Genomic DNA, 26,220 nt, shown 5'->3' with positions numbered 1-26,220 from the left:
GGTAACATATAATCACAAAAGGTGAACTGTACACTTCTTCCTCCTATCCCCCTGTATTCATGAGAGTACAATGCACAGCAATCAACATGGATACAGTTATGAACTGAATGATAACGTCAGTCAAACTGAACTGAAAACATGGTCTGCATGATCTCCCTCTGACCCACTTCCACCACTCTGATCCCAATTTGTGTTTTACCAATACTGTTTGGCACAGAATGCAACTACAGTAACGATAAAGGTTATCAACATCATTTTAACCGAGACACAAAACTGTCAACTGAAATGTCACATATTTAAGCCTATTAATAGAAAGGATCACTGGCTGACATCAGGAAGAGTACCTGACTGCAAAGCATTATGATACTTGCACCAACCAAAGCCCTTTCATTAGGGGGAACACTAGCCTCTTGTACAGGGGAGTGCTTAACATTATACTTCATCCAAAGAAGACTTTTAAAAATATATTGTACTGTAAGAAGATACTAAACAAGAGCCAATTTACACAAGTTCTACACTAATGCTTCTCTCAGCTATTTAAGAGTAAACAGAACAGTGTAATTTTCAATGTTAGAAGGTAAATGGTTTTAATTATAACATTTTTCTTCTTATAAATTACTTGGCATTTATAAGAAGCTACGAGTAAATACCAGTATATAAAATATGGTATTTAGAGAGGTCAGGAACATTTACAATGTCAACTCACACACTGTTGGAGGTTAAACAGTTACTAATGTCACTGCCCATGACAGTACCTCATATAAATAATGGGATAATTATATAACATTTGTGGGCCACAAAAGTTAGCATATATACCAATTTACAACCACAAAAATGGAGAAGTACTATACTGGGAGCGGATGGGGGGGGGGCAGCTGGCTCGCTTGTGTGGATTTTTTTTTCACTATTGCTGAAATTAGCAGTCAAATGGAAAAAATGTTTAGGTGAATCTCATGACCCTTGAATGCAAGGATAAAGGAGGTCATGTGTACTTTACTGTACTGAGCTTGACACAATAACAACAAACTGTCATAAGTAAACTACGGAAGGAAATGAAATATGCAGATCTGCACTGAATGAGATTTTCCAAAAAAATGAATATTAAAAACTATCAGTATAATTATATTAAATAACTACTCACTACAACTATGAATATAAAATATATAATCATTACATCTCCAAAGAATAACAACTAAATTGCACCATATTACCAGTCCATTTTTCTTACCATTACATGAACACTCCAGAGTAAAAATACTACCAAGTGCACTGCCTATACTGTATATTTATATATATATATACCTGTATATACATTTTGTGGTATCAACTGCAGTCCAACCAATTAAAAGATGTAAATATAGAAAATACAGTTTCTTATGGAATGAAAACAGCGGAATACAGTACTACTTGACTATTAGATAGGCTTTACAAATATCTGATCAAGTAATGTTCAGAGTACTCTATACTGAGTGTCAAAACAATCAAAATTACCACAAAACTGATCACCAGATGTAATACACTACAGTATTTATCAAAAATAGCCACTTAAGTTATCAGTTATCTACAAACCCTTTCTATAATACTACAACACCAAATAGCACTCACAAACTTCACTTTTCCTCTAACACTTGGATCAGATATATCCTGTATGTCCTTAAATGAACCACTTCTCTATTTAAAAAAAATATGAAGACTGACACTGGATACTGGCTGTTTAGGCCTGGGATCGTCTACTCATCAGTTCGTGAGGCTTTCTAGCACATCTTCTTTAATTATTTATTTTATATACTCAAGCTTATAATTCAGTTCTCAGCTACTGATGTTATTTTCATACCAATATCAATAGTAAAGGTAGAGGTAAATGTCACAAGGCACTACGCTGCAATGCGCATCTCTGTGACTTATGCCTCTGAGCCTTTGGTGGGTTATTCATCCACTAACTTGGGATACACAGCCAATGTATCATCCACAATGCCACAGTTACGTGCCCTAGGTGTCACCCTAGGTACTCATTTTACCTACCAACCAATAAAGGGTAGATGGACACCTGAGTTAAGAGGTACCAGCTGCCTGCACAAGAATTCAAACTCTGGTACTAGTAAACCAAGTTTCATAGCTAGCGTTACTAATCACTTGGCTACTATGGTGGCAGCATAAATAACATACAAGAACAGCACAGCCCCAAGTTTCGCGCCTAACTGGTTCTGAAAAAAGTACCATGAACCATGAAACTGCTAAAGTTGGGGCATTGAACCTATGGGAAATTGGCTAATTGGTTCCAGGTCCCATGTGAACTCCCCCTAAAACCTATTTATGCAATGTAAAATTTACTGATCACACCTGAAAAGACACTTGTATTAACACAGAGTACACAACAGGCAAGGAAACTCACTTAGAGGGCTGGAGTGAGGTACTTAGTGGAAGGGATAGGGGTGTAATTTCCGAAGCAGGTGGTGAGGCTACTGCACACAGTCACCTCTGGCACCTCCACCCTCCTCTGCCTCTGCTGTCTCCGCCTCTCTGTGCAACACATCCATGGTGTGCTGCATCTCTTCTACGGCAATGGTGGTGAACAAGTAACGATCGCTTTCTGTGCACAGGATTTCTTTACGTTTTCTCGCCGTGAACAGAGGGATTTTCGCGCGAAACCCGGTGTTTGGGAAAATCTACAAGCCACCGCTAACCATTAATCTGTGACCAAAGACGTTGCTAAACTTGGGGCTCCACTGTAACAGTGAACCAGATAAAGAAACACAGAAACCCTTCATTATACACAACTCATTTTAATTTTATTTACCTATTTACTTTTTGCTATTAAGTTCTGAGTATTTTACACAAGAAACTAAAAAAGTTCCACTGCTACTTAGAGGGCTGACCTGTAAGTTCCTTTTATCTTCAGTATCATTCCATATGGTAAAAGTTGTAGTACTGTGGAACATTAGATAAGACAAACAAGGATTATCTGTAAATTAATAGCGAAGAGATGCTAGGGAGCTTCCTCAGCTGACATGAATATAGGTCCTGCACACTAACCCCTTACCCTAAATTATTTTCTACTGGTGTGGCACAAAGCAGCCTTGGGTGGCACCGGTCACTGGGGCAGAAAGTTTCTCCCAAAACAGTAAGTCCTCATTATTAGCAGTTTTGCTTCTGTATCCTTTTTGTTCTTGTTTTCAGTAAATTATGGAAAAATTGCTTATGAAAATTCCAATGCTACTTATAAAACCAAACTGCCAATTTTCCTTGAATTGCAGTACAAGTCATATGGAAAAATTTATTTATTTATTTTTTTTTTTTTACATATCCCTGGCATATAATGAGGACTGTCTGTATCTTACAAAACCTAAGGTAATCAAGGTTACTGGTTATCAAGCTTTTCCCAGTCATCATCATCCCAGTTGTCCCAGGTGTGGCCTTTGCTTCCACTTCCACCTCCACTGCTGCTTACATCCACCAGAAGCTCCTGCTCAGCCTGTAAATAAAATCAAAGTTCAGATTTTTAAAAATACCTGTAGCTGCATCTTTTTGTACACTCCAAGACAATGTGTTATTTAATGACTCCCGCATTTATATAAATTTGATTTCTAATGATGAACTGCGGTGGGGTGTGAGACTGTTGTCAAGGCAAGAGTTAGATGCCTCACACTGGCATGACTAAGAGATGTGTATGTGTGTTATCCTATATCCCTTGCAATTTTTATAAATTAACTTTATATTCGTGCTAGTAGCTAGTGTTACCATTTCTATTATAGAACACTACCATATAATTTGCTTACAGTACTGGCAAGGTGCTTTGGGTTATTTAAGCAATAAATTAAAGAGACGAAAGGCGACTGGCTCAGTGGTCAGAAGCAGACAGGCCTTTGTGATGGTTTTCCATTACTTGTACATGGTTAACAGAGCTTTGGTTAACATAACTGCTTCTCAGATACAGTTATATTTATCAACCTGTCTGTCTGCCCAAGCAGGCCCATCAACCATGGGCCTTTGCAGAGCCATCCCAAACAGTGAACTGATGTACCTTTGTGGATGACAGAGCCATGCTGTGGCAAGGCACTGGGAAAAGTAGTGAAGGCTTTGCTCCTGGATAGATGCCACGTTTAAGTATCTCCAACCAATTAACAGAGGCACCATAGTAAGCTCTACCTAACCCTATTTTTTTATTGAGAGGCAGAAAGTGGGAAGTGGTTGGGGCATTTAGCAGGAGGTGGGTAGATGTAGGATGTGTGCAGGAAGTCAGGTATAAAGGAGGATCAGCCAGAATGATTGCCAGGAGGGATGCACGTTACAAGTTGTTTTTACAGGGTAGGTCAGATGGATATGGTGGTGTGGGTGTGTTGATCGGGAAGAAATGGGTGGAATATGTCATGAATGTAATGAGTTGGTGAAAGAATAATAGTAGTGAAAATTTTGTTTGGTGGGATTATGTTTGCATTTATATCTGCATATGCTCCACAGGCAGGCTTGGATGAGGTAGAGAAGGACAGATTCTGGGACGTCCTAATATGTGCAGAAAATGGTATGGGGGATGATGAGACTGTAGTTTTGGGATGGGACTTAACCCCTAGGACACTCAATTCAATTGACCGTACCGGCGTGAAAAACTGTACAGGTATATGGAGCCGATTTTTCGACTCTAACAGAAGTAAAAAGTGTTATGCCCAAGGTTTAGAGCTTGCATTTACACACCTTATGCCGCAAACCTGCGCATTTTAGACCAACTGGTTCATGAGCTATAGCCCGTCAAAGTTGAAAAAAGTTACCCTTCCAGGTGGCACGACTCCTGTTTTCTATGCACTCCCACGCCATTCCTCCCCTCCTTCCTTCCCGCCTATCCAGCACTTAGTTCTGGTTGGTTGGAAGGGATATACGTCACAATCGGAGCAGAGCATGTTTCCCCAGTTTTTCCCTAAGCCTCTCAATCGATCACATTCGGTATCCTGCGTAATCCTGAAATAGGACTGATCAATCCTATTAGCACTTTAGGGGTTAAACGGTCATGTAGGTCAAGCAGCTCGAGGAAAGGAAGGAGTACATGGGGGATGTGAATATGAGGCAATGAACATGACTGTGTGCAACACACATTTTAGGAAAAGAGAGAGTAGGTTGTTTTTTTTTAACTTATTTTTTATTATTATTATTACTATTATTATTATTATTTTTAATGTGTTCGACTCTGGGCATAGGCTTCACAGCCTGCTCCCAAGGCCCAGTAGTCCTCCTTCATACCATACACTGCCACATGTCACCACTTCAGCACTAACACCCAACGTCCACACTGCATACATGCTAGGGCTGTTTCATACAGGACTGGTGTATAAGTATTAGTGGGGGTACTTTTACGCATGTTGGTGGGTCTTTTGGTAGATCAGCAAAGCTTGCTTTCATGAAATTCAAATCCTTAAACTGTTCCCTGCCCCAGAGAGGATTCGAACCTAGGTCCATTAGGACCACAGGCTACCTCTCTACTGATTCAGCCACCGCGTCTGGGGGAAATAGGAGCCAGACAGACTATTTCATGGTCAGGAGGGCTGATAGGAGGTTAGTGAGGGATGTCAGAGTTATAGGGAGCAAGAAGTGAGTGCAGCAACACAAGTTACTGATATATGACATGGCGCTTCTGGAGCAGGTGATGAAAAAGAAGACCTATGCACCTTGGAAGAAAATATGGAAGCTGAAAAACCAAGCAGTAAGGGATGTCTTCTATAGTGAAATGTACAGAGTGGTGGCTGAAAGGGAGACATTGATAGAAGTGTTACTGAACAGTACAGAGCCCTCAAGAAAAACCTCTTGAGAGTTACTGATTCAGTGTGTGGATGGACAAGGGATCACTCCAGGACATCAAGTATCTTGGTGGTTGGATGAGGGTGTAGAAGCTGCAGTTAAAGAGAAAAGAAGGCTTTTCTGGGAGAGGAAAAAGGGTGGTAGCAGAGAGGAATACTTGGCTGCCATGTGTAGGGCTAGAACAGAGGTTTACAGGGCAAGCTCTGAATCTCAGAGACTTTTACTTGATAACCTAAATGGTGGGAAAAGGAAGAATATGATATTTAAGGTGGCAAATCACATGAAGAGTGAAAATGGGGATATCATAGGTGAGAAGTGTGTGAAGAATGATGAAGGGAAGGTAGTGGTGAACAGTAGGAAGATTAAAGACACCTGGAAAGAGCAATACAACCAGCTGTTGAATGAAGAGGTTGACTGGGACAGGGAAGGTCTGAAACCAGCAGATCCAGTGTTTGGCCCTTGTGCTTCGATCGATGCAGCTACTGTAAGCAGGGCAATACATAGGATGCAGGTGGGGAAGGCAGCAGGTGTGTCTGGGTTGACTGCTGATATGTAGAAAGCCTCAGGAGATATAGGAGTGGGATTAGTCACTGATTTGATAAATACGATTATGTATGAAAGAGTTGTCCCAGATGACTGGCTGAAAAGTTTAAATGTAAATGTGTACAAAGGGAGAAGGGTGGTGCCCAGGAAAGAGGAAATTATAGAGGCATAAAGGTTTGTACAAGATAATGAAGGTAATGGAGAGAGTTCTAGAAGGTATGATTACAGAAAGAGTGAATACAGTAAACCCTACTTATCCGCTGAATTTGCATCCGCGGATTTAAGTTTCCACAGATCAAACTTATTTTAGTACTGTACTATACACTGTAACTTAATATGAAATTGGCACGCAACTCGCACTTCTTTTGTAGCAACAGTTAGCATACCCGCACCTAAGGACATTCCCGCTACTCCGCCAGTCTTATTGTAAGCACCAATCAGTTCGCTAGTTACATCATCGTCACCCTTCTCGTGTTTACAGCTCTACTATACTTCATTGTGTAAGTGAAAAGTGGCTCCCAAGAAACAAGTAAAGGATAAAAGCAATCCTTCTAAGCCAAGGAGAGAGCATAAGGTGTTATCTGGCATCCTGTCAGAAGAGTCAGACTAGACTCACAGCTTACCTACAATGCCGCCATGCATCTCGTCACCTCACCACATTAGCACTGTAGGAACTGCACTACAATCATCGTCATCATCATACACCAATCACCGTCATCTATACAGCAATCAACATCGTCATACAATTGTCATCATTGTACGAATGTTATGAAGAGAACACACAGTCTTTTAGTGAGTGTTAATATGTCCATCCATCATCCAATTCTACGTTGCCCCATGAGGAGCGTAGAAGCCCGGGGCTAGGCAATTCGGTCCTGACATTTAAGATGAGAGTGTTAATATGTATTTGTAATATTATAAAGTATGTTTTTATTTTTCAGGGATGTGCTTAGCTTATGCGGATATAATGTCATTTTGTGGTGACTTGAGTATCCGCAGAATTTGCCTCCCGCAGGGGTCTCTGGAACCTAATCCCCGCAGATAACTAGGGTCTACTGTAATGATGAGATGCAGTTTGGGTTTATGCCAGGCAAAGAGACCACTGATGCCACATTCATTGTTCGACAGCTTCAGGAAAAATATATAGGAAAGAAAAGGGAATTGCACTTTGTTTTTGTTGATGTGGAGAAGGTTGTTGACAGAGTCCCTAGTGTGGTGGTGAAATGAGCAATGAGAAAGCTTGGGATCTACAGTAGGAGTGGCTGGTTAGGTGGTAATGGCCATGTATATGGGTGCTCGCACCCAGGTAAGGGTGAATGGAGTTTTGAGTGAGGAGTTTTCTTTGAATGTTGGTGTGCATCAGGGGTCAGTCTGGAGCACCTTGTTGTTTATTATGGTACCTGAAGCCCTCTTGTGTGACTTTAGAAATGGACTCCTTTGGGAGATGTTGTACGCTGATGATTTGGTGTTGACTGCAAGGAAAGGCAGGCAGAGGAAAGATTTAGGAAATGGAGAGATGGTATGGGGCACAAGGGCTTAAAAGAAAATGAAGATAAAAGTGATGGTATCTAGGGCTGGGGGCAGTACCGTCAAAGGTGGGGAGTGGACATGTACAATTTGCCACAAGGGCGTAGGAAGTATTTCCATCTTGTGCAGTGTTTGTGGTAAGTGAGTGCATAAGGGACGTAGTGGTATCTGAGGTAGGCTGCAAGATGGTACTGATTTCATGTGTGTGATGTGTCGGGCAGAGCATGTGGAGATTGCTAGGTGTGAAAGGACTGAATTTGCTGGTGAGTCTATCTCTCTCTCCTTTTTCTTTTTTTTCCCCCCTGACTCTGGGCATAAGCTTCACAGCCAGCTCCCAAGGCCCAGTTGTCCTCCTAAATACCATACACCTCTAAATGTCACCACTTCAGCGCTAACACCCACAGTCCATATGGAATATATGCTATGGCTGCCTCATACAAGACTGGGGTATTGGTATTAGCAGAGGTATTTTTACAATATGACAGAGGGTTTTCTGGTAGATCAGTTACGTCTGTTTTTGTGAAATTCAAATTCTTAAACTGTTCCCTGTCCCAGCAGGGATTTGAAACTGGGTCCAGTAGAACTGCAGGCCACCTCTCTGAAGAGTTTTGTTATTTGGCAGACATGTTATGTGCTGGAATGTGGCTGGAGTGAGGAGTGGTCGGAAGAAGTTCAGGGAGCTCATGCCTCTCCTGATACTGAGAAGGCTCTCCCTGTGTGCTATGGGAGCTTTGTGTGTGGCATGTTTTAAGAGCATAATGCTGTGTGGTAGTGAGCCCTGGGCAGTAAAGGAAGAGGATATTCGCAGGCTCAAACGGACAGAGATGTGAATGTGCAGTGCGTCTCTGAGTGCAAGGCCTGGGGGGGGGGTTAGGTTTACAATGGAAGAGCTAAGAGGTAGACTGGGACTGGAGTGTATTGGTGTTGTGATGATAAGGGGTAGACTGTGATGGTATGGGCATGTGGAGAGGATGGGGGATGATAAGTGGGTGAGGAAAGTCTATCTATCTACTGTACTGCCAGACGCCTTAATCCTGTAAGAGGTGGCCACAAACAAATTGCCTCCATGTCGCCCTGTCCCCTGCCATTTCACTGCCTTACTCCCAGCTCACACCCCCCTCTCTCATATACCTCTCCACTCCATCCCTCCCTCTCATCCTGGGCCTCCCCTTCCCTCTCACCCCCTCCACCTCACTCACGTACACTCTCCTCGTCATTCTCTCACTCTCCATCCTCTCCACATGGCCAAACCACCTCAGTGTGTTTCTTCTAATGCTTCCTATCACATCCATATCCACGTTACAATGCTCCTTCACATCCTCATTCGACAATCTGTCTCTCCATGTGACTGCGCATCCTCCTCTCAAATAACTCATTTCCACTGCTCTCACTCTTGACTTCTGTCTCGCCAACAAGGTCCAAGCTTCACTTCCATAAGTTAAAGTTGGTATCACAATACTGTCAAGTAGTAACTTTTTCACTTCCATGCTCACTTCCCTGTTTCTTATCACTGCTTTCAGGGAACCAGCAACCTTTCTTTCCACTGAGGGATTGGGTACAAAGAGGTAGACCAAAACTAGACCTGGGATGAGGTCATTCAGTGTGACCTCAGGATAAGGGACTAAATAGGGAAGCTGCCAGAGATTGATCAGCATGGAGAGCTGCCATTAGGTGACCAAGGCTGATCCATGCAAGCATGTTGGGGCCTTCAAAAACGAAACAAAACAATATTTACCAACCAGTATTGTAAATGGTTTCCTGGGTTACAGGAAACCATTAGGCTTGTCACTCAATGTAGAGCCACCTGAAGTGCAAAGATGAGCAATAAATAGTGACAGGAGGGAAAGGCAGAAGTAGGAAGAGAGGAGGACAGTCAATGAAACAGAATAATAAAGGTAAACAAGGAAGTAGACAGCACTACATCAAATTAGTGGATGCTGGTAGCCACCACCTACCACCTTCACAACTGTCATGTTAACCAAGGAACCAATCAAGAACTTGTCTTTTACACCTTCCTATCTGACAAACTTATCTGTCTGAGACTCAGATGACAGATTTATTTGTCATTTTAAGATACTTTTGTAAACTATTCACCATAAATTGTGTTTATGCATCATAACAAAGAGACTCGGGGATGATGTCATAGAATGATTGCTCTGTGCATGGCAGGTACTACTCAGATAGTATGACTCATGGCTTTGTTACTTTATTACTTTATTCTTGGCAAAAAATTTTCTGCAGTAAGGTAAAAATTTTTTGGTTTTTGCCCAACTTTAACTTGTCATTCTGACTTATTTTCTTTGCTTTCCTTTTCTGAACATACTACGATAAAGAACAATTATTCAGCTTCAAAATAACACTGCAACCAGCACTCTATAATAAAAAATGTACAGTATTTACGCTGACCGATTAAAGAAAAAGATTGTAAAGTGAATATGCGGCTGAGAATCATAAAAAATTTTGCATCTTTTTCCTTTCGCTTTATCACGCAATAAAATGCAGAAATAACCATAATCTATATATCATCGTAAATGTAATTTATCGTAGTTTTGCATGGTTTAAATCAGATTTATATATCTTTATTACTTTTTTTTTAATGAATATTTATCTATGAATAGACATGAAACTTTTGGTTTTTGCCTAACTTCAACTTGTCATTTTGACTTTTTATCTTTAGTTTCCTTTTTTGAATATACTATTATAAAGTACAACTATTCAGCTTCAAAATAACACCACAACCAGCATTCTATCACATAAAGTGTATTTACACTGGCTGGTCAAAGAAGACTGAGAAGTGAAAATGAGGCTGAGAATCATAAAAAATTGTGTATCTTTTTCCTTTCACTTTACTGTGCAATAAAATGCAGAAATTACCATAATCTGCATATCATTGGAAAGGTAATATAATGTAGTTTTGTAAGGTTTAAACCAGATTTATATATTTTTATATATATATATTCTTTTTTTCCCAATATTTTTCTGTCATCATCATCATCCGGACCTCCTTTCCCACCCAAGGGCAGGGTGAGGAGTAGCAATGTCCAGACAGTACAAACTTGCCCAATCCAAATAGGCCACACTTCCATTCACTCATCATTCAAGCCCCTGGAATCCTGGCTTCACCGGATACGCCAAAAACATTCACCACATTCTGCAGCTTCACACAAGGTATCCGATTGAGTCAATCCAGACGCTGCCATGCTCACAAGGGGTGCCAAAATCCCTGATCACGCACTTCTCCTCACAAAATTCATCAAGCCAGCTTGATCTCTTGTCAGGTTTCTAGCCTTACCGACTTCCAAACCTCTCTCCCTCACACACTCTTCCACCATATCTCCCCACCTTCTCCTTGGCCTATCTCATCTCCTCCCTCCTTCAACTTCAAATTGTCATTCTGACTTTTTATTTTCTTTGTTTTCCTTTTTTGAACATACTGTAATAACGTACAACAACTCAGATTTAAAATGAATCCAAAACCAAGATTCTATCATGAAAAGTGTATTTACACAGGGCGGCACGAAGATGTGGGTCAGTGCAAAAGCGGCTGACTCTAGCACAGACATATTCTGCCCAGCCCTGAAACCTGATAGGGTTAAGAACATACTCTGCCCACTGCAAGATGATTTTTTCCTTCTTTTTCCTGAAAAGGAAAACCCCAAAGCATCAAATGAATTCAACCTAGTTTAACAAAGTCTCAGGTAATGGAAACACTTAATTTCTACTCTAGCAACTGCTAGTCATATTTCTTACCGAACAGAATACCCTTAGTAGGCTTTGTGATAGTACACAATCTTATACTGTAATCTTTCATTACAGAAGTTTCTTCTAAGATAAATAAGACTTTTTTTTTTTCTTTCTTTTTTTATGCGAGGAAGAAGGAACCAAAGGCCATGAGCCCGCAGTAACAGTTCCCTCCAAGAGAAAAACAAAATACAATAGAGAGCCAAATTCAAGATCCGATCATTTTGAGATGCCTGGACACACTGCGTTTGAAAGACTGGAGATCATAGGCAGCAGGAAATACAGACAGAGGGAGACAGTTCCAGAGCTGACCTGTTGCATAAATGAAAGACTGGGAGTAACGGTTAACTCTTGCATTAGACAGTTGGACAGAAAAAGGATGAGAGTTTGCTGCCAGACGGGTGCTACACGCCCGTCGTAGAGGTGGAGGAATGCAAGCAGAGAGTTCAGAGGAGCAGTGACCATTAAAGTAGCGATAGAAAAGAGATAAAGATGCAACAGTGCGGCGAAGAGACAGAGGTTGAAGGGAGTCAGTAAGAGGAGGAGAGTTGATGAGATGAAAAGCCTCTGACTCCACCCTATTGAGAAGAGCTGTATGTGGGGAGCCTCCCCACACATGAGAGTTGTACTCCACACAGGGGCGGATAAAGCCCCTGTATAGAGTCAACAATTGAGCAGGGGTAAAGAAAGAGCGGAGTCGGCTTAGCACACCCAATCTCTTGGAAGCAGATTTTACAAGAGATGTAATATGATCTTTCCAAGATAAGTCCCGAGTAAATGAAACCCCAAGCATGTTCAAGGATGATGCAGGATTAAGCTGAATATTATTATACATTAGTGGGTATACCTGTGGAAGATTTTGTCGGGCTGATAGGCAATGGCCAAATTAAAATATGCTGAACAAGTCATCATACTGAAGAGGTTAATTTTACTTAACTGGCATTCGTGGTGGATGGAGGAGACCATCATCCACTCACCTGATGCTGTGCTGCCTACTTCCTCCTTTCCTTTTCTCATTCTATCTCTTTGTCTGTCCTCCTCACTTCTGACTTTTCTAATTCTTTCCAGTCATTTTTCATTACTCTTCTTTCCACTTCAAGTGGCTCTACACTAAGAATCTTTTTCTTTACGTGTTTCTAGACCCTACATAACCCCATCTATCCTTGGCAGGAAAAAAGGTCATGATGATGATGATGATGATGCTACAACACTGGGACATAGTCACACCTTTTTGGAACTTCTGCTCTTCTTAGTGGAACTGTTTGTGCTCTTCTTTGAGGATTCTGATGGTGATGTGGTGGGTGAGTGCTTTGTGGGTGAGGCCGCCTTACTGCCGCTGCCCCCACCCCAGTCACTTGTCCATCCATCTTCACCCCAGCCATCACCTGACCTGTGGCCCAGGGTAATAATGTAGAGTTAGCTCTCAGTTAAAGCTGCCTTGAAATCAGATTTTATATATATATATATATATATATATATATATATATATATATATATATATATATATATATATATATATAATGTGGTAGGTGGGGACACTAACCATCCTCTCACTCAATGTTGAGCTGCTCTCAAATGTCTGCCCTGTCCTCTCCTCCATCCTTCTTTCCTTCCATCGTCTTCTGTCTTTCTTTCCTCATCTTTCTGCCTACGGGTGACTTTGCACTCCCTCTTATATCTTTCATTCCTTCATTCTTTCCTCTTCCTTCTGCCTGTGGGTGACTCTACACTGAGTGACAAGCCAAATGGTTTCCTGTACACCAGGAAACCATTTACTATGCTGGGTGGTAACCATATAACCAAATTTTGGCACCTGGTGGTTTAGTGGGTAATTATTGTGCTCCAATCGAATTGAGCCGGTGAAGGTTTAAATCCAAGGGGTGGTTGGGGTTTATTGCTCACGTAATGCCACTCAGGGATGAGTGAGGCTTGTCACTCTCATCTTAAATGTCAGGACCAACTGCCTAGCCCTGGGCTCCTACGCTCCTCATGGGGAAACGTAGGATTGGATGATGGATGGATGGAGATATGTACTGGTATATATATATATATATATATATATATATATATATATATATATATATATTTTTCTGTGCATTTTATCCATCAAGCATGTATCACAAGCAAGCTGCACTTAAAAGTCATTTCACTTATATTGTTTCACAATATAGATGTTGATGAATCAACATGTATTCTTTGCTCATAAATCCTTATGATCCATCATAAATTTGTTTAGAAGCGAGTTATAGGTATCTCTTGTGCAATCAATCCCTCTATCATGAACCTGAAGCCTGTCTCATTTAAATGTTATTTCACTAACAGCAGCATTTCCCTCCACATATCCTTGATGCTGTGTGAACTGACTGTAATACAGTATATAAACATATGATATTGCTATATTTCATTATTAAAGCAATGATATTCATTTCCAGTCACTCTTACAGCATGACTTTTGTTTAATTAATTTTTCACTTGCTATGGTACTGTACAAAAGTATTAATGTACTGTACTGGTTTTACTACTGCCTATGACACTACAGCTATTAAGAGGTAAACAATAATTTAATGATCCAACCTTCTAAAATCTAACCATACAGCTTCCTGGACATATGTTAACTACCAAATTGGTATTAGAAAAAAATATGATCCTGCATATGAACAATGTAAAATTTTTTACACCTTATTAAGAACAAACACTTCACTTTTTCCTAAAGCCATAATATGTCTGATGTATTTACTAACCATACAAACTAAACAATTAATAATGAGACCAATTAAAATTATATTCTGTATCCTGTGGCAGCTTAGTGAAAACAAATGCACAGAGCATGGGAGGTTTATTAAATGGGTGTACAACAGGGTGGGAGGAGGTCTAAACGAAGGAAGAAGACTAAGGTAGAGGAGTATACCGTATGCAGAAAGGGAGGAGTAAGATGGAATTAATGGTTGCGGCTATCTTGAGAGTAAGATGGAATTAATGGTTGCGGCTATCTTGAAAGTGATGTAAAGATATATATATATTTTTTTTACCTGGCCATATTAGACACTGACCTGACAAAAAGTAGCATGTACTTAAAAGTGATGAAAATATTTTTTTTTATCTATCCATACTGTACACTGATCTGACATAATGCAGCAAATACTGAAAAGAGGTAAAGATGTGTCACATAATTCTAACTTAAACTTGTGATTTTAAATGAGTGATCATACAATAAACGTTTTATCAGTGAAAGAAATCAACATTTTGTAACATATACATAACCTGAAAAGAAGCAATCCTAATTAATAAAAACTTCTACATGTAGAGGTGCATGGTATGTAGGAGGACTGCTGGGGCTTGATAGCAGGCTGTGAAGCCTATGCCCAGAGTCGGACACATTAAAAAAAAAAAAAAAAAAAAAATGCATGTGGAGTCTGAAGAAAGCATTTGTATTACACTACCACATTTGGTCAATGGAATTAACACAATGAAAACTGTCAGAAAAAGAAAAACCATTACAATGCACAGCCATATTAAATTCTTTTCTCCTTACTCTGGCTCATTACTCTCCACCTCCTCCTCCTCCTTCCAACTGTCCCAGTCGCTTGTTGCTCCCTTTTCTGAGTCCTCCTTCACCATGCTTGAGTCTTGTTGCAAACCATTATGAAGTTCTGGGCTGGAATTTGTGGCAGTGATGCCGATCCCAGGCAAGACAGACAGGTGGGTGAGGGAGATGGTCATGCAGGAGGATACAGTCATCATGCATGGAAGCACAACAGCACCAAGATTAGTGAAGCACTAAGGAAAGCACAGACTGGTCAAGAAATTAAGATACAAGTATGACAGTTGCCACCATATGTTATTATAGTGGTTGTTATTAGTCCCATAAGTGTTACAGAGGAAAAATCTACATTTAATTAGGTGGAATATCATCAGTACATTATTTTTGCTTACAGAATATAGCTGAACGATGCTGTCCTGTATAAAATTATGGATAAAGCATTTCACTATGTCAAATGTAACCTTTTAAATATGAAAACTACAACACTGCACAAATACTGTAGGAACAGTGTATTCTGAAAAGTTTATACATGTTAAAAATCCACCCTAAAATAGTTAATCAAGCAAAACATAACCTAGTGCAGACCTCCAAGCCTAGCTGTATTCTATAACCTTAATTCAAAGACACACCTGTTGTTGTCAAGGCGCTGGTAGCCATCTCCAGGACCCAAGAGGAGGGAAGAGCGCTCGTGTGGTCCCCCTGACCCACCAGTCAGTGCCAGTGTGCCACCTCCAGATCCACCTCCACTGCCCCATGCACGGGTGGCCTCGCTCCATCCTCGTCTCGACACCTCGCTCACCTGAAACAAAAAGTTCAGATCTACAGAACATAGTTATGTGGATCTAAACCTGCTCACATGAGATTTAAGTGCAGTACTGAAGAAACAAGAGAACAAATGCATGTAAACTGTTGTACAAACCTATGTGAGCCAAGTGTAGTGTCTGAGTATGATTAAAAGGAATCTGCTTCTAATAAAACACCCAACAGAATACAATCATTGCCTGTCTGAAAAAAGTTTGGACAAAGGCTCACATAAAATGAAAGAAAAGCATTTGGGAGCTGAATGCTAATTCAATCAATCAATCAATCATTTCCTGTGCCACCCTTGGGGATGCATAGGGCCTCGATGAACTCACACCACCACATCCTATCTTGTGCTAACTCCTCAAGATCTCCCCAACACTCATCTCCAGCTTCCCGTCTCATTGTCCTCACCCACGTCTCTTTTGGCCTTCCTCTACCTCTCCTACCAAGTGCCACCCACCCTGGTGTACCTCGTACTATTCCCTGTCTCCTATACACATGTCCTAGCCACTTCCATCGTGAGAATCTAATATATTCATCGATCGGCTACACTCCCGTTATTTCTCTAATTCTACTATTTGGTATCCTTTCCCACCACTTAACTCCTAATATTCTTCTAAGTGCTTTATTTTCAAACACCAAGAATTTATTTTCCATAGTCACTGTGCTGTACCAAGACTCGTGTCCATAAATTAAGATACTCCTAACCATTACCTTATAAAGTTTGATTTTTGTATGCACAGAGAAATTGTTATTATTCCAAATATTTTTAAGCATTCCCATTGCCTGATTAGCCTTCTTTAACCTTTCCTCGAATTCAAAGTTCAAAGAACCATCCTTGGCTAAATAAGTACCTAAATATTTAAACCTATCAACTTGCTTTACAACCATACCTCCAATTACACATTCCTGCGCATTTTCCATATTCATATTGATTATTTCAGTTTTTCCACAATTAATAACCAAACCCACCTTGCGACCTTCACTCACCAAACAGTCCAACATTCTCTGCATCTCTTCTGGCCCATCACAAATCAAAACTATGTCATCTGCATAATCTAAATCCAAAAGTTTCCTGTTCTCTCCCCAAAGTATACCTGCACCAGTTTCTGTTCCAACGCGTTTCATAATGTAATCAATGACCAATATAAATAGTAAAGGCGACAGAACACCACCTTGAATGCTAATTGCCTGCCAGAATATGTTGTTGACCAAGTTACATGCCCCCCCGCCCCCCCCGGACAGCAGGGGGGAATCCCCCTGCAGGGATTCGGGGGTGGCACCACCTCTGGGAGGACCGGGGGGGGTGGCACCTCTCTCTGAGGGGGCTGGAGGGTGGCACCCTGGGGGGGGGGGGAGTTTGGGCCATATATTGATACCCTGAAGGTTTCATGTTGATAGCTCAAAGCCATTCATGAGATATAATGGTGATAAAGACTGGTAATAAAAAGTAATTGACCTTTGTCAGCCATTTTGGTGACCTTGACCTTGAACCTGTGTCCCTATTTCCAAACTTATCCAAAATTTTGGCCATATCTTGATACTCTGAAGGTATCATGTTGATAGCTCAAGCTGTTCATGAGGTATAATGGGAACAGACAGACACACAAACAGACACACAGACAGACAGACAGACACACACACACACACACACACACACACACACACACACACACACACACACACACAAAGGTGGGCAAAAACATTATCACTCCACCTTGGTAAAGGCAGGGGATAATAACTTAGAAAGGAGTGAAAACTTTCAAGGACAATGCAATATAAAATACTAGTAAACTACGTAAGTTTAGAAATAATGTTATACAGTATTTCACTCTTGCCTTTAAGACAGCATCTCTACAAGTTACTAGCTGGTAATTTTTTTCGTGTGTCACCATGTTGCAGTGAGGTGGGCCTCAGGTAAGCAATAGCTAAAATGAATTCACAGACAGGTCCAAACAATGCCAGATCAGATCTTGCATTAAACTACCAGTAATACATTTCAGTGTAACAGTGATAGGCACAAACATGACACTCTATTGACACATTCAGTTCTACATGCCCAGTACAGTATTGTATACCATACTTCATTCCTGCTATCTTCAGATTATTTTATTCAACTTAGGACACACTTTTGTGACTGGAGCCTCTGTGTACTGCCTGGATTGCAAAGGAATATAACACAGTAAGAAAAAGGGAGTTTTAAAAATATCCCTGGCATTGCAGTAGCAGTTGTAACCCCAGGTTCAACTAAATGTGAACCTAGTTAACTGCAAACTGAAGTTACCCCCTCCTGCAGTCCACCATCTCCTTTTCAGGGGATAGGGAGGGAGATGACGGGAGTTTGCATAACCAGGCAGTGTCATTACATGAAGGTACTCCTCTCCTGCATCCCTGGTATTCAGTGGAGGTAAAATTATTTCCTTTCATTTAGATTTAAGATAATCAGTATGAATACAAGCTGATATGACAACTTACCCATATATAGCCATTCACGGGGTAAATGTGCATTTCTCATCTGAGAGAAAGGATGGAAAGGAGTACAGGGACTGGTCAAGGAGAGACGAGACGAATGTTTAAGGTGAAAGTGGTGTGGTCCACTCACACACCAAGGGTGCACTAACACATGCCATGAGAATGGAAGAGTCACCCAAACTACAGCACAGTGCAAACTATAATTACTCTACTGGGATTATAGCACTGTCTGAGAAAAGAATAACACTCAGTTTCTATTAATAATGACACTCCAATGATTAAATAAATAAAAATAAACATAACAGCATAGAATCTTGGATAGCTATTTAATTTTGTATGATGCTTTCCTCAGGTGAATAATATTGTCTGGAAGGAGCCAGAATAAAAATCCTAAAATGTATAATCTATACTGAGACAAATGTAGAACATTAAGCAATAATTCTAACTTAACTTTTACAAAAAATAAAAATGAGACACAGGGGACCACCAACTGTATGTAAAATACAGTACATGACTGTGATGGGTGCACTGGGAAAAAGGATAACACAGATCTTGCCATGATTTAGAGGGGAAAGAAAAAAAGTAACAGCCATCTTGATTCTTAATCTAATAATGCTCCAAATAAGTTGATTAATATCATCAGAGTACTAGTACACAAAATACAGTAACAGGGAATGCTTAAATTTTTATGCAAGAAATCGTAAAGTTGGCTAGTTTTTCATACTTCTAGTCTCTTACATTACTTCTGTTGTCCTGACATATTCTCATATAATGGAGTCTTATTTTTCTTGACCTTATCTCACCCCTCCACTGACCTACCCATCTAGTCTTCTCCTTCTGACTCACCTCTATCTCCCCTGACCAACTCCTTTCTTCCCTTGACTCATCCATTTCTCTCATAACCCATTCTTTCCTTTCCTGACTGGCCCTGATCCAGTCCTTCCCTTTCTCCCACCAGCCTCGACATTTACAAACCCACCTTGATCATGTTTGACTCAACCCCCCCTTTTCCAGGGAGAACCTTCACCTCTTCAAACCCACCTTGTCATCTGACTCAATCCTTCCCTTTACTGAGCCAGGCCTCACCAATCTTGACTTAACCCTTCTTTGTCTCCAGCCAGCTGTGACAATTCCAGACCCACCTTGATCTCTTGCATCAACCTTTCCTTTGCTCCAGCTAGCCTTTACCTCTCCTGGCCGTACATTTGCTATTCTATTTAACTAGATCTTTCCTGAGTCTCATCTTAACCCATTCCTATCATAGGCTAACCCTCCCTTTCTCTTCGGATTCACTTCTACGCCTTCGTCTCCTGACCTCTATTAAACCTGATATATCCCGTTATTTCCAACAAACCCTTCCTGACCAGTAATAATAACCTGCTCCCTTGTAATAAACTGATCTCTCCTAACTCCCCTGATCTCTCTAACCCTCCTGACCTCTCCTAAATCTTTACCTGACAAACCCCAACCACTCCTAAACTATGACCTGTCCTAAAGTCTACTAATATCTCCTAACCCTCCAACCCCTACTAATCTCCAAACCCCCTGACCCTTCCTAACCCTCATGCTCTCCCCTAACCCTCCTGATATTTCCTAATCCCCCAAGGCTGTGTTCTCATCGACTATGGAGGCTCCCTACCACTTTCTTACAAGATAAATTTTCCTTTTGCATACTTCATGTTCACATTATCTTTCGTATCATTAATGATGTGTTCGTGATTTAAAATAACACACACACACACACACACACACACACACACACACACGTGACTATTGTATAAAGGAGAATATGTGAAACAAATCGCAAAGGAGGAAGACTCCACTGTCCACGAAAATATACCCAGCGACCTCTCTCCTAATCCCCGTGACCCTCATGGCCTTCCCTGACCACTTACCTTGTGTTCCACCGCCCACCCTGCGTGCTTGAGCGAGTTTGTGAGTGCCATTTGAGCACTCCGGACATGAGCAGCCAACCTGGTCTCAAAGAGCTTAGCCTTGAGTCGGCCTAGCGCCAGCCTGGACCCATCCTGACGTGGCCACGGGCTTAGCGAGACAGGGCCGGAGGAGAGGTTGTTGTGGTGTGGGTAGGGCTCGCATGTCTCTCCTTCCTCTTCCTCCTCTTCACAGTCGTCACAGTTGCCATAAAGATTCCCGCGAGCCAGGCATACGCGGCCGTTACTGTTGCTCATGATGGCGGCAGATTTTTTTTGAGGTTTAATTTGCAACGGTTAGCTCTTGCGTTCGAATCCTTAATCACTTCCCGTTTTTCTCTGTCTCTTCACTTGCGTCTCTTTTCGTTACTCTTTCCTTGAATCACTGAGTCAAACAGTAAGACCAAGTCAACATTTTAAAATCTTATCTTCCTTCTTCTTTCACCCTCACGATTTTTTTTTTTTAATCTTTTCCCCTGTTGGCCAGTCAATAATGCATCTTGTTTGCTTCACCGATTTCAGTTCCACTACTCTTTTCTTCTTTTTCTTCCTCTCTCACTATTTTTTTCCCTCCCAGTTGGCAACTCACTCCTGCCTGGGATCTCCTAGCCTATCTCGCCAATCTATTTTCTTATTTTCCTTTCCTCCGCCAACGTCATCAACTTGCTCTCCTGGACAGCCTTCCACGATCTCATCTTTTTTCTCTCACTCCTTCCTTTACCCTCTGTTTACTGTCTCTTCTTCAGGGTCGGCCTTTTTCATTTATTCATGATTTTGTTTTAATTTTTCCTCTCCCTATACATATGCTTTTTTATTCTTATTGTACTTTCTTCACGGTCACCGATATATATTTTTTTCTGTAATTTTTCTTCCTTATTCGAGCTCTGACAATCTTTTTTTTTTTTTTATATATATATCCGAGTCAACCTCGACCTTGCAGGCTACATATATTTTTGCCTCGGCCAACTTTGGAATTTCTCTCCACTTTTATCTCCCTTTATAATCTTTCCTGCTTTTTTTTTCCCCCCTTAGTCTCTTAACTTTCTCTCGCTGTCTTTAGTTTTCTATAATCTCACTGCTATTTTCTTTATTGTGTTTCTTTCCTTCACTCTACCCCTGCAAGCCTTGACTACCTGACTGTGCCCACCAGCATCCCACACACTCCGACAACCCTCTTATCAAAACCAGAAGTCTTTAGTATCCAACTTTAAGACAGCCGGCACCAAGAGTTCACATAATCCAGCATGTCATTCACTCTACTGGCTGTAGTTGAAGAGCTATGGTATTTGTTACTTAAATGAAGACACAAACGTCATTATCATTTTTGGAATATAATAATGAGTACCTTGTTTGTCATACACTGTGTTTAACTGAATGCAGGAAGTACATGAAGCTTTGTAATTTATTGGGTACGAAGAAGTGTTCCGATATCGTGCTCAAAGAACTTGAGTACAAAACTTGTATGAGTGCTGTCAATTACCATTAGTGCACGAGCGTCATATGAAAAAGTGGGGGGGGGGGGGCAGAAGGACGTGAGAGAATGAATGTTAAAAAAGGAAGGAGGAATTATGAACAATGAAATAAAACAGCATCGATAAGGCACGTGCAAGAGAGTATGAGGGATGATAAACAAAGGAATGAGAAGGCTCGATATGGCATGTGTAGGAGGATATTGGTGACGCTGGCCACAGATTCACATATAGTACTCGTGCAGACATCATTTACGTTTCAGTATTGGGCCATTTCATTAGAGGAAATAGAGATGGAGAGGCAGTCAAAACTAGAATCACACGAGTTGCATAAAACTACGAATGGGATGAACTTAGCCGCATGAAATCGACGGGCGTTAAATGAAATATACGAGACGTGACTATGAGGTTAACTTTCAATAACCAAGTAACTAAACTCAAGTCTCTAACGGCAATAATTTTAGCTTGACAACAACTGGTAACACTATAATCCTATCAATAACTATTAACTACAAAGCAGGCCAATAACAATGAGGTATTCTAACTGGCCAATTACAACCTCCCCTGAGCAATAATCCATACCAGTCTTTGATTTAATGCATTCTTCAATAAACTCCGAATCGGATTCTTGGCGCAGTAATAGGAGGTTGGGGGACGGAGGAATGACAGACAGGAAGAGAAAGGAAGGAAGAAGACGGAGATGTGGAAAGGAAAAGAGAGAAGGAGGAGAGGGAAGCAAAAGAGGAGAGAAATAAAAAGGAGGAATGGAATGAAAGGAAATGGAAGAATGAGAAGAGTACTAAAGAGAAAGAAATGGAGGAAAAGGATAAAAAGGAAGGAGGGAAAGAAAGGGAGACGGAAGAGAAGAGATACGGAAAGGAAAGCAAAGGAAGAAAGAGAATGGAAGGTTGAAATCTGGACGGGAATAAAGGAAGGGGAGAGAAGAATGGGGAAGAAGGAAGGGAAGAGAGAAAAGGATGAACATGAGTGCATGGGAGGAAAAGGAAAGAAATATGCATGGGAGGAAAAGGAAAGAGAGAGAGAGAGAGAGAGAGAGAGAGAGAGAGAGAGAGAGAGAGAGAGAGAGCAGTTACATAAGTTGTGATGCAAGCTGTTTTCCCCTACCAGGGGTGCGATTCTCAAAGGCATTTACGATGGGTTCCCTGTAGTACCTGATTAGTTTTGCAGAAGGGTCAACTACATTAGAATATTTCTCTGTCTTGCGTCCTTTCGTAAAAAAAGAAAAAATCCTGATTACAAGGAAATATGTCACAGCTGTTATCTGTTCAAGATGATGGGACAAGGAGAGAAATGAGCAGAAACTTTACAAGTCTCCAGTTCTTCCGGCAAAAAAAGTCAATATTACGACAGGGACGCGATCGTACTGATGTTCGGGTATCCTGGTCCAGAGTTGCTAACTTAGGGATTTCAGCCAACTTGGCCCAAATCAACTCAGCCCTCTCATTTTCGCTTTCCTCCATATTTCCGACTACCGCCTGATCATTTTACTGAGCTAAGTGAGTCATAGAAGTCTAGGTATTAATACCTTATGGTCGTGTCAACTCTAGTACTTTACTTAGTATATGAATAGACAACTTTATTGAACTAAAAGCGAGTCACAGGAGCTTGGTGTGTTTACTTCACCTAACGCTGATCAGTAATTACTCACCTAACTCCACTCGTTAACTCACCCAAACTCCAGTCACCCTTAACCAAGTCTAATTTTACCTCGAGTACAGTGTAGAGACATTAGCCCGTATTCTCCTCTGTTTAGGAAGCTGTCTAATACCTCTTCCTAAGCGATTTAATGTGTTTATTACACTTTGATGTTCTCTTCTTTATTAACTTAATCATCTAATATCAGCATACTCTGCATAAATAACGTACGCAATTACAATTATCAGCCAGCCGTATCCAAAAATAAATTGGTAAGAAAGAGGTGTTAGGGAGCTTCCTTAACCGACGAGAACGCGAGTCCTTACTCTAACCCAGAAAAATAAACCCAACCCAACCAAATCAACCATATAAAAAAAATAACCAGACTTACCGGTATACCAAGGTAACACTAACGTAACTTATTTAAACCATTATTACATAGCTCTTCCACTGTACATCACTGATACGATTTTATACCACTCAGGAGAGTCCCTTATAAGTAGTGAAGGAGCTCAGGAGGGCTGTATCTATCTCCTCCCGTTCGAAAGTCTTCTCTCACGTGAATAAAAAAAAAAAAAAAAAAATCGTCGGCAGATAGCAAAATAAAATATGCGTACGTCATCGGGGAGAATCAACTAGACCCAATTTAACTTTACTCTAAAGTCAACTTCACAACGAGGATGCCTTATTATTTTATTCGTCCTACTTCCAGACGGCTTTATTCAGCTTACGGGAGACTTATCGAACTGGGGGAGTCACATACAGATTTCAGTAGTCCCTTAACTACTAGACGCCCTCTCTAATGTAGGTAAAATCGTTGGTGGTAGTCTGATTAAAATAAAATAATAAAAGAGTGAATGAGTTAGCCAAACATTAAACGCTTAGTAATCATTAGCCCTCCTTCCATCTTTCCTCCTCCATAAACAAAAGTACGCAAACAAACCTCCCTCACAATGTAAACAGCACACACATGCCATCCAATATCTTTTTTAGTACGGTTATTCTGCATCATTTAATTTGGCTACACATTCACACTTTGCAAGCACACGCACACGCACACACACACACACACACACACACACACACACACACACACACACACACACAGATACATACATACACGCACGCACACACACATCATCCAGACACCAAAGCTGCTGAGCGTTGGCCATTCGTCAGGGATAATCCACACCTGTTACACACACACACACACACACACACTACCTTTTCGAGTGAGAGAGCTGACCTCCGACATACAAGAGGAAAGGAGTGTGGGCTGTGGTGTTTGTTGACAGCTTAGCCACACTACCACCTGGCCAACCACCACCACAGCTACAATTTGTATCACCAACTCAACAACCAACGCCACAACAACCACCATCCAGTGCCATAACCACCACCAGTCACCACCACCATCGCCATTATATCACCATCACCTCAGCGACCATTACCCCTAACAATTAATAACCACCACTTCAACAACCATCACTAACATCACCCTTTATCACCATTTCACAAACCACCATTCCTAACACCATTATCAGAGTACCAAAGTAACTATCATCACCATAATTACCACCCCTGCAACAGCTATCACAATCACCAGGCATCGTCACAATCACCAGGCATCGTCACAACCACCATCATCAATTATCTTAACCATTACCAAACCTAACCTAACCTAGCCTTACATTACCCTACCTAACCTACCCTAACCTTCCTTTTCCTCCCCGTCCTTAGCCACCGACCCACGCACCACACCTAGCAACTACCCAACCTACCAACCCCGTCACCATGTCGTCCCTGGCAACCTGGACGTTGATTCACACGCGAAATTACGATCAATTCCTGGTTGTAACCAAAGCTTCCGGTGCTAGAGAGGGGCGCCTTCACGTGGTGGAACCAACTAACCAGGCGCCTCTATTACCCGGTTCTACAAACGTTCCTCAACTGCTCCCAATCCCCCGAAAGGAGGATGGTGGATTGTAGAAGGGTAAGGAAGGAAGCAGAATCTTGTCATGTCTCTTGTTCTTCCTGTATCCTCGTGCTCGTACCTATTTCATGCACGACAGTATATCAAACGACGGTATAATTATTTTACATTATGAAAATCTTTGGCCGGTTCACCATACAAGGAGCCATATTTATAAACACTCATACGCATTTGCTGCTTTAAATCCATTCAATCTCGTGACGTATTCTTTATTCTTGTTTCCTCCAGAATATTTTATTCCCATCGGAAGGGATTTTTTTTTTTACGTGATTATATACCCTTCAGTATCATCTTTCGTCATTAAAGGGGTCTCTCGAGCCGGATAAAATGGTTTAGATGTAGTAAGAATGACCTAGAAAAGACGCCACCAAACTCAAGAGGGTGTACGTTTGTCTTGACTAACACAGATACCATACACTTCACAACCAAATATGACTGAATATTAAAGTACACTAAACACTGGCAACAAAATAATGTGATAAAAATGTGGTCAAATGTTTGAGAGATCTGTTTATTCTGTACATTAGTCAGGATCCTTTATAAATACGGCCCCGTGACACTACACCTGCCATTACACACCATCGTTCACACATCACCACAATCTACCTCCACAAACAACACAACTTACACGCGATCACCACAACAGCACCTTCCACCACACCCCATGACCCACACACTACCACTACGTCTATATCTCTTTAAACACTACAACCTGAACACCACCACAGTAACACCTTTTCCCACGCACCACAATCACTA

The 26,220-nt window shown here is 41.1% G+C and overlaps 1 protein-coding gene across 1 annotated transcript in view; it reads right to left on the bottom strand.

The window, feature by feature from the left end:
* Positions 1–2,970: 2,970 nt before the first annotated feature.
* ArfGAP1 (ADP-ribosylation factor GTPase-activating protein 1) overlaps positions 2,971–26,220 on the bottom strand; it is a 99,507-nt gene continuing 76,257 nt past the window's right edge. The window contains exons 9-11 of the mRNA XM_080282455.1: positions 15,766–15,935; positions 12,823–12,985; positions 2,971–3,472 (exon numbers count right to left, since the gene is read on the bottom strand). Of these exons, the coding sequence (XP_080138581.1) occupies positions 3,359–3,472; positions 12,823–12,985; positions 15,766–15,935 (447 nt within the window). The 3' untranslated portion in view covers positions 2,971–3,358. The remainder of the gene's footprint in view (positions 3,473–12,822; positions 12,986–15,765; positions 15,936–26,220) is intronic.

The sequence above is a fragment of the Coenobita brevimanus genome, chromosome 93 (genome assembly GCF_032717465.1).
Source record: "Coenobita brevimanus isolate Jiangsu-jjx chromosome 93, ASM3271746v2, whole genome shotgun sequence".
Taxonomy (NCBI): Eukaryota; Metazoa; Arthropoda; class Malacostraca; order Decapoda; family Coenobitidae; genus Coenobita; species Coenobita brevimanus.
Note: the sequence above shows the minus strand (reverse complement) of the source record. Positions and strands in the feature narration are given on the sequence as shown.